General features: G+C 32.6%; 1 protein-coding gene across 1 annotated transcript; it reads right to left on the bottom strand.

Moving 5' to 3' along the window:
- Nucleotides 1-5108: 5108 nt before the first annotated feature.
- LOC102587369 (protein EIN4-like) lies at nucleotides 5109-9412 on the bottom strand. The gene is made up of 2 exons (XM_006345824.2): nucleotides 7070-9412; nucleotides 5109-5992 (listed from the first exon to the last, which is right to left on the bottom strand). Exons 1-2 carry the CDS (start codon nucleotides 8816-8818, stop codon nucleotides 5450-5452), a joined length of 2292 nt encoding a protein of 763 aa, XP_006345886.1. The 5' UTR covers nucleotides 8819-9412; the 3' UTR covers nucleotides 5109-5449.
- Between the last annotated feature and the right edge of the window lie 280 nt (nucleotides 9413-9692).

Below are 9692 nucleotides of genomic sequence, written 5' to 3'. Positions count from 1 at the left end.
GTAGGGGTGGGGGTGGGGGTGGGGGACCATGATGGATGTGATGATATTCTTTTATTGAGTTTAGTTTAACTATTCCGTATTTGAAACTCGTTAGTTCTGCTAATCTAGTTTCATATCAAATAGACTTACTAATTGAGGAGTAAACTTTCCGTTCAGAGATGTTCTTTCGTTTTAGGGTTTGAATTTTGAGATATTTCAATAAGAATGTATGAATAATTTACGATCAAAGATAGATTTACTTGAATCTCGAAATTCGAAAAGTGCCACATAAATTGGGATGTAATTATTAGAATACATCATCTGATGATAATTTCTAATATCATAAAACATGTTATGTTACACTGTATCAAAGAAATAAAACTTTTTTTTTTATCACAGAGTCTTATGTAAGCTATTTTCTGATCTCATAAAATATGTTGGTATTAAAACTCTTTAGTTTTGTTAATCTAGTTTCATATAAGATAGACTTACTAACTAAGGAGCAAACTCTCCCTTCAAAGACATTCTCTAGTTTCAGGGTTTGAATTCGAGATTTTTCAATAAGAGTAAAAATATTTTAATTATCGCAATATATCACCTGATGATAGTTCCATTATACTTAATCAAAGAAAGTTTTTGTTACAGAGTTTTATGTAATTTGTTTTATGATTTTGTAAAACATGTTGTAGGAATCGAACCTATGAGTTTGCTTTCGTAATGAGTTGGACGTTTAAACATTTATGATTCAACTATGAATGTGAACGACTCAGTGAGTGAAAGAAATTTGATTATTTTTCCTTCTAGAGCTTTGATTTCTTTTATTAAATAATATTTCAAGTTTTGAGTATGAAGATAAAGAATCCTCTAGTAAGATACATTCTCTAATCTACTTATTAAGTGCATGAATTTGAATAATGAAATCAATAGGATAGATTCCGTTAATGACAAAAATTTAAGTAAATACACCAAATTAACAAATATGAGATTGTTAGTCATAGGGAGAGGGATTGGACATCAAGGATATTGTGATATCCATTTATAATTAATCAAAGATATCAAAATCATAAAAATAATTTATTTTGAACCTTTTGAGCCCAATGGCGTGAATTAATAAAGGACCTTGAGTCCAAATCAGTTAAAAAAAAATTTAAAAAAATCATAAAAATAAAGAGTCCTTTGATAATAAAAAAAAAACACATGAATTCAAATAGTCGAATTAGTGAATTTTGTATGCTAAGTACTTTGAAAAAAAATGAGGTGGATTCACTTAAAACATGAACACAAATACTTAAATCAAGTTAAGAAATGCATAACAAATATACTTCAAACGAAATAACCACTTACTATTAGTCTGTTGAACGTTAAATTAGTTAATTTGACACCAACATTAAATACGAATGGTTATTTACCCTCCTCGACAAGTGGGGCCCACTTGAGGTGCTAGGACCACCTAAATATATGTAGAATAATTAACTAGATTATTCTACTACAACTACACATTTTTCTACACTTCCTATATCTAGATAGTACCAGAAAATTGCAAAAATCCCAAAATCAATTATTAGAATTTTAATAGGCCCATAAATAATGCAAATGTAGCCCAAAAATATATGTAACTTTATTGGGCTAAAGCACCACATCCAATTATGGATCTTAGTGCCCACAAAGTGTACAAATAATCACTTAAAGGACCACTATTTAAAACATAATCAATGTTATATTTTAAAATAATTAAAAATATAAAAGAATTTTGAAGTAAGCTATTTCATGTAAGTTATAGATTGTTGAAAAAACCAATTTAATGAAGTTTCATAAAATTATTTTGGTTCTTAAGATCTTTCGAATAATTTTTTAACGATAGAAATGCAATTGAATTTGAATTTCCTCGTACCCTTTTGCCTTCGCTTTAGAAAGAGTACGATATTAAACTTATAAATCAGTTAAGACTATTAATTAAATATATTTTTATCGTGAGTACTAACTAGTAAGATTCCACCCAAACACAAATAACAAATACCATAGTATATTTTGCTTTCACACGTTACAATATTTTTATTAATATTATTTGATGTAAATATTGAATGAGAATAAATATTTATTAATAATAATATCTAGTAAAATATTATAAGAATTTAAATGAAATTATTTTTATAAATGATTTGATTATATAAATAATTACTTTTTTTAAAGTCAATGTTTGTAATTATATTGCTTCTAACGCGTACTCATGAATGCAATTCTTGTCCTTTATTTAATTTTCAAACACATTGGAACACTTTTTTCTATATAAAATTTAAAAAAATTCAAACTTTATGCATCATTATGTCAACAAGACAAGTATATATCATTAATGTCATTTTGAATTTTTCCTAGAAATTTCCCATTGTGGAAATTGAACCCCCATTGCCCTATATATATATTTTACTTCACTTATTCACTAATCACTACTATTTCACAAAAATTAAATCAAGTAACTTTGTCTCTTGTTATCTGTTTCGAACGAGAGAATCAGTCTTTTGATTTAGTATTTGATTCAGTAGAATAAGATTTTTTTGTTATTTATACTTATTTTCTCAAGTAGATATAAGATTTAATTCAAATATTGAGTTCTGGTGAATCTGACTGTTAATCTAAGGCCAAGATTTTGCTACTAATGAAGATCATAGTTATTTATTTTCTTGTTATTATCTTCATTTTACTACCTAATATTGTTGTCATGGACCATAAGTTTGTGTGTTTTGCTATGGAAAGTGTTGAGCGGCCACCGAATCACGACAAGAGAGCGGGTCTAAACCCTCCACCACCTCCTAAGCATTATCCCCCGATCCATTGGAAGCAAACGAGATTCATCCCCCCAACCCCGCCACCACCAACATCATGTTGATCTGTGACAACGTTCATGAGATTTTGCACAAGTAATGTCAACTTATCGTCATAATTTATCTTGTAATAAGGATTAAGCTTTACCCTACTATCCACTAGTTGTGGGTAGGTGGGTAAGGTTCGTCCCCCAAAGCCACCACCAACATCGTAGTGATTAGTTATATACATGCGAATGATGTCAGTTTATCGTCATAATTTGAATTATAATAATGAAAATACCCAATTGGATGGTCTCACTAACACTCTTTTTGTAGCTTTATACACACAAGATTTAATGCAAGTGGTATCTTTTACTTATATTAATTTGTAGCTATGAAATGTGCCATGGCACTATTTTAGATTTTAAAGTTATTCTCAAGCTTCAAATTCAAAACTTTCTATATATTGTTTCATTATTTTACAAGTCACATTGAAGTATATATGTTGATAGTGCATGAAAAAAAATATTTGCACAATCAAGTACAAAGTAATTACAGATAAATTTCTATAATAAATATTAAATTGAGTGAAAATAATTTTAAAACAAGTTACTATCACATATTAAACTACTCTGATAATGGTTAATGAAATGGTACATGTCACCTCAAAATTTGTGATAGAATAATAAGTGAATATTTATTTTCAGTATTCTTATATTTAGTTCGAGTCCTACAAATAAAGTTATTTTGGATAAAAAATATTTTATCACCAAACTGAGATTTTGTTAATGCGAATTCTGATTGATTGACCTCCAAAAGTAAGTAAGGATATCGGGTGTAAAACTAAAAAAAAAAAGTAAAAATCTATAGAAAATAATAATCCAAATTTGAGTGGAAACAAAAAAATATTGGAGATGATTTTCTTCCCATTCTTCAAATGGTAGGTTTATGGTTCCATTAACAACAAAATTGAAGTTTTCTAAAGATTATAGAGCCCACTCTGTGACTCCATAAAATATTAATTAGTTATATACAACCTACTGGAGTTCAATCAAACTTAATAGCTTTAGCTCAATCGATATAAATGATCAGAGTACCGTAAAAATCTATTTTGTTTTATCATTACATAGCAACAAAAGCATATTTATGTTACTTTAGTGATGCTTTTTTGCCCGCTCTTCGCTCTGGACATAGAGAAAGAGTAGGTAAAGTGTGTCATTTATAATGGACAGAAAGATACTACTACTTTGCCTCTTGTTGGTGAACACAGTGGTTTCTAACTAGAACCAGGAACCAATTTGAATTTAAATCTTTATCATGTCGGTGATTTTTAACTATAGACATTTAACCCAACCAAACCCTTTTTTTCTTCTTCTTTATTCTCTTCTCAATACCCAAACATCATGAGTTAACCTTCATGGAATAAGTAAAAACAAAATCTTTCTAAACTAATAAAACTAATAGATTTGAAACAAGAATATGAATTCCACTAGCAGGAACAAAAATATTTTTTTTTAAAAAGAATCAACCTAAATAGCCATCCACCTAACCGCTTAAACAAAAAATAGCTGGCGGATGTCTAATTCATGTATAGTCAGGGGCGTATTTAGAGGGGTGCCGTGGATTCACGTGAACCCATGCTCCCCTCTCTAAATCATATACAATAGTGTTATATTTTTAAAAAATATTTAAATATAGATGTGTGAACCCACGTTTAAAGTATCATATAATAATACAATAATGATTGAGTGCACCTCTCTAAGTAAGGATAAAAATTTAAGTCTTATATCTATCTTGTCCTTTTGAGTAACACCTCCCCAAGTGGTTATCGTTATACTGTTGACGTTTCAACTAATTTTTGTTTTGTTTTTTTTCCTTTAATCTTTCAAAATTTTCAAGTGCCTTACATTGGAAGTTCCTAAAAAAACTTTGCACTATAAGAATTTTATATAATTAAATCAAATGTGTATATTAAAATTTAAAACTAATAGTATTATATATTTTGGACCTATAATTTTTAAAATTTAATGGTTTATATTAAGAACCGAAAAGTCAAACTTATCAAATTTATATTTAAGATGCATTTTTTTTTTATTCGTGCACCCATCTTGACGAATTCCTGAATACGCCTCTGTATATAGTAAGTGTATAACTTATGTATACTGGCTAGGAAAACTAAACAATATCTACAGTTAGACGGAAGAAATTTAGGACAAATAAGGAAAATCGCGGTATACAAGACGTATACCAAAAAGTAGAGAACTACAGTACTGAATGACAAAATGATATATATATATATATATATAGGTGTACAATATAAACTCTACAAACTATAAGGTTAGCAAGAAGTTGATTCATCTACCAAAGCAGTAGTGGAGCTACATGTGATGACGGGAATTCAACTGAATATCCTTCGTCGAAAAATTATACTGTGCAAATAGGGTAAAAACATTTTTTTCCTGTGTATTTGTATTTTGGGATTCCTTCAATACAAGAGAAGCTTTTAAAATGGCTTTAGGCCACAAGTTTGAATCTGTGGTGCGACATTCTTGCATTTTTTTCGACTCACCTTATTGGAAATCCTGGCTCTGCCACTGAGTGAAAGTGGTCGGACTGCAGGCTTGTGACAGTTTTGACAACGCCATGTTCGTTTCTCTCCGTTAGTATCCTCAAAAGCCTTCACCAGCTCTTTGTAAAACTCTTTGAAGTTCTTCAGCCATTCCTTGCAGGAGAACAGGCTTTCGTATGAGACCGTTGATTCCGACTTGTAGACATCTATCCCATACTTGTTCCTCTGAAGTAGAAGATAAAGCTATGATCAATGGCCAACTATGACTGTGGAATTTCCGAACCCTTGTTGTCACTTCAAATCCGTCCATTTCTGGCATGTGAAGATCCAAAACGACAACTTGGATGGACGTTGTTGAATGTCCCATTGCACTTAGGCACTGAAAACCAGACGAAACAGCAATTACTTGGCAGCCTAGTTTTTCAAGCAGTTTTTTGGTTACCATTCTGTTAACGTCGTCGTCATCAGCAAGTAGAACTTGGAGGCCTTTGAACGTTGAGCTTGAAATCGCTTGATCCAAAGGATTCACAAGTTCAAACATATGTTTTCTGAACGATGACTGTTTAAGAAATCGGAGAATAAGAGTCATCCTCTGTGCATGGCCATCGGTATTTGAGGGCATCCATACATTTCCCTGCATCATCTGCAAATTAAACAGATTAAGCGTAATGTAAATCGACTCACCATTTCAAAAAGATGATAAGCTGCATCTAGGGGAAAATGAACTTTTGAATTCATGGACAGGATAGGTGCTACAAAAACTAACAAAACCATCGACTTCCTACGAGAGTTCGGTTATAAAAAGCAAAACAAATATAAAGCCTAAATTCTTAATTTTGTAGATCTTGTTAAGGTAAAGGACAACACAGACTTGAAAACTCAATATGCAAAGGCTTGAAGGGAAAGCAATAAAGAATAATAAGTCCAAGCACCTCGACTAATTCCTTGGGGTACCAAAACGACCCTGTTTATTTGGAACTGCTACGTCTCTATTTTGGTGATTCTTCCGACAATGACACTTGAATGTAGTTTTAAAATTGGAATACATAGTGCCTGTAACAGCACTTGCTTACGCTCTTATCGGAATAGGATTAGACATAGGTATCTAACTGTGGATACTATTCACAAAGAAATAACCAAGAGAGTCAACATATTTTGGGTTCTTGGACTCTTCATAGGTTTAGAATTTTTCTTGAGTGTCAATTTCAATCACAACTCGAACACAGATTCCATCCTTCAAAATCAAAGATGCTCTCAGGCTGAACTTTTGTTCTATGAGATTTTCGTCCTAGTAATAGCCATTTTGAAAATGTATGTTTCTTCCACATGAGGCAGTTTTGACGTCTTTAAAGATAACAGGGGCAAGAATTTGACATTGGTCAAGAATCTTGGATCGGCCTCATCTTTCCTTCATGCACATCCGTTAATTAGAGTTCCTTCATATATCTAGTCGATATTTACATCTAATTCATTAAACAATCCAGATTATATTATGATGTGATATGAACCAGTAACAAATATTTATGTAAGTCAGTTTTAACTCCTTAACCCTTACGCGTGGTTGAATTCAACGAGTTTATATGCCAACGTAAATCCAAATGACTAACACAACCATGAATTCATGAGCATAAATCTTATAAGGTTCCGTAGCTCTAATCACCTAAAGTACTTTAAGCTAAAAAAGACTTAATTTAAAACACAGAACGGTAGTTATGCTCACCTGAACAAGCTTTTTGCACATGCTGAAACTCATGCCTTCCTTTAACTCTTTGCTGTTATACTTCTTTCCGCCAAAGTGAGAAGTTGAGATTGAGCTATCTGTTTGAGAACCTCCACGACTAACTTCAATCTCAAATTTTATGGTAGCATATTCATCAAATACGCTATGTTTTCTTGCTCCCTGAAGCTTATCATTCCCGCCCTCGGTTCCACTCTCCAGAATAACCTTGAATACAACCAACCCCCTTCCGGAGCTGATATTCAATAGATGTCCCACCATATGAAGTATAACCTGAAACGTTCTCTTTTCATCCCCCATCACCAGATTAGGTAAAGAATTGGGAACATCCGTGGAAAAGCCAAAGCCCTTATAAACGCACAGGCACTTAACAAGACAAGAAGCCTCTCTGATCAGCGAATGCAGCTGAAACGGCATCATTTCTACTGGGAATCTCCCTTCGTCTTTGTCGGGTATATCCATTGCATCATTTATTAAATTTGACAGAACGGTGCTCGTTCTCACCATTGTGTCGATAATAATCTTCTGGTTAGAGCTTGTGTTCTCATCTTGAAGTATGGAAAGCAAACCCAAAATCGAGTGCATTGGCCGTCTCATCCCATTGTTCATTACCTTCTGAAACGAATTCCTTGCCTGGCTTGCCTTCACGGCATTCTCCTTAGCCTGTTGCAGCAAACCGTTCCTCGCTTCTAGTTTCTCCCTCATTAATTGTGACTCTTCAAGAACTGTCGCATGGGATAGGGCCACAGCCACCTGATCAGCAACTACTTCCACTATCTCCATCTCATTATGGCTCCAATCATCATTTGCACTCGGAATAACCAAAACTAAAATAGCATAACGAGTGTCAACCAACTCAGGTGTCCCACCTTTGAAATCCGAAGCACAAAGCAACGGCATCCGTATCGCTGCAACAGTACATGGCTCACCAGGCCCTCCACTGCTTGCAGATGCAAGAACCGAATCTTGCCTCAAAATCCTCACTCCTTTGTTCTTTGTTATCTCTAACACATCCGGATCATCAATCGGAAGTGAACGATGGTATTCTACAGCAGCGCCGGGGCTTAACCCGTGTGTCAAGTTCATCAATGACCTATTCTCATTTGGCATCCAAACAGCACAATTCTGCAGATTCAATGTCTTTGAAAGCTCAACTAAAGTAGTATACAATATAGTATGTTTATCAAGAGACTTTCTAATTTCATGTGTCAGCATTCGGACATGAGTATACACTTCTTTCTGTTTCTTCATCATACCAACCTCTTGATCAAGCTCCAATACATTTTGAGTCAAAAATAGTTCTCTAACCTTAACTTTAAGTAGCATAGGGAACAAAGTCAAAAGGGTGATTGCAGTTGCGCAAGAAACAAGGGCGGTTAGGATTTTCGCAACAGTTAAGGACATTATCAATTGGAATGAAGGATGAGTACTATAAGTCAATCCATTGAGCAAATGAGTCAATCCACATAGAACTATGAATGCAATGAATTGAACAAGAACCCATTTGAATGGAACATCAGAGCAACTAATAAAGTAAAGCAACTCGAGTGGAATCGAAAAATAAGCAATTGCAATCAAGAAATCACTCACTTTTTGGCAATCAAGAATGGTATGTATACTCCAAAAGACACCCTCTTCATCACAGTTACAATTGGAAAACTCATTATCAGTAGCTATAACAGATATGATGAACAAAGAAATCAAGAATCCCACAAACAACCACCTTAACATAATTATATATCTATAACCTGTAAAAGTCCCAATTTTGAGTTTTTCAATATGTCAACTCAATCAACATGGAAGGCAAATAACCAGTAACATCTCATTGCCAAACAGAACACAACAAAAAATGATCTTTCACATTTTTAGATCTAACATACTCATATGCCTCAAGATCCAACCTACCCATTTCACCAAAGCACCAAAATTTTCAAAAAAAATATTCCTCTACCTCAATTTTTTCTTCTTTTGCACTTCAAGAACAACAAATTCTTAAAAATTAGCTTAAAGCTCTAATCTTTGAACAAAAGGGTAGAACCCCAAATCCATAAAAAAGTAATCTTGGAAGAAAAAATCCAAGATTATCTTTTTCCTCACTTATTCTTTTTCACACTCCAAAAACAAGAAATTCTTAAGTAAAAAAAATATGGAAAACTAATAAAAGAGCATAAAGCTCTAATCTTTACCCCAAAATAGAGAACCCCAAAATCTAAAAGATGATAAAAAAACAATAATCTTTGAAGAAAATCAATTTCAAATGAACTTCAATGCTATATATAAAAACCCCACCTTTTATATAAAATATTCAAAATCTTTGTACAAATTATCAAGAAAAGTGAACCAAGAAAGGAAGATGGGAAAAAAAGAAAATACAAAAGATTTTTGCTTTTTTTATTTTGGGACCCACAAATATGAAGAGAACCTAGACATTGTTCCATTTTCCATTAAAAAAAAAACAAAAAAAAAACAGTGTTATTTGAATAAACAAAGGGCTCAACTAAACTGCTTTGCTGTATTCAAAAAAGGTTTCAATTTTCTTTACTATGGGGCTTGAATTTTTATTTTTTTTCATTAAAGTTCAACTTGTATATATCCAATTGTTTGA

This window comes from Solanum tuberosum, unplaced genomic scaffold (genome assembly GCF_000226075.1).
Source record: "Solanum tuberosum cultivar DM 1-3 516 R44 unplaced genomic scaffold, SolTub_3.0 scf00072, whole genome shotgun sequence".
Classification (NCBI taxonomy): Eukaryota; Viridiplantae; Streptophyta; class Magnoliopsida; order Solanales; family Solanaceae; genus Solanum; species Solanum tuberosum.
Note: the sequence above shows the minus strand (reverse complement) of the source record. Positions and strands in the feature narration are given on the sequence as shown.

Excerpts from the sequence above, each read along its gene's own strand:
- LOC102587369 (XM_006345824.2), bottom strand. The coding sequence starts at position 8,818 with ATGTTAAGGTGGTTGTTTGTGGGATTCTTGATTTCTTTGTTCATCATA. Across the intron at positions 5,993-7,069 it reads TGTGCAAAAAGCTTGTTCAG|ATGATGCAGGGAAATGTATG; the intron begins GTGAGCATAACT and ends TTTAATTTGCAG.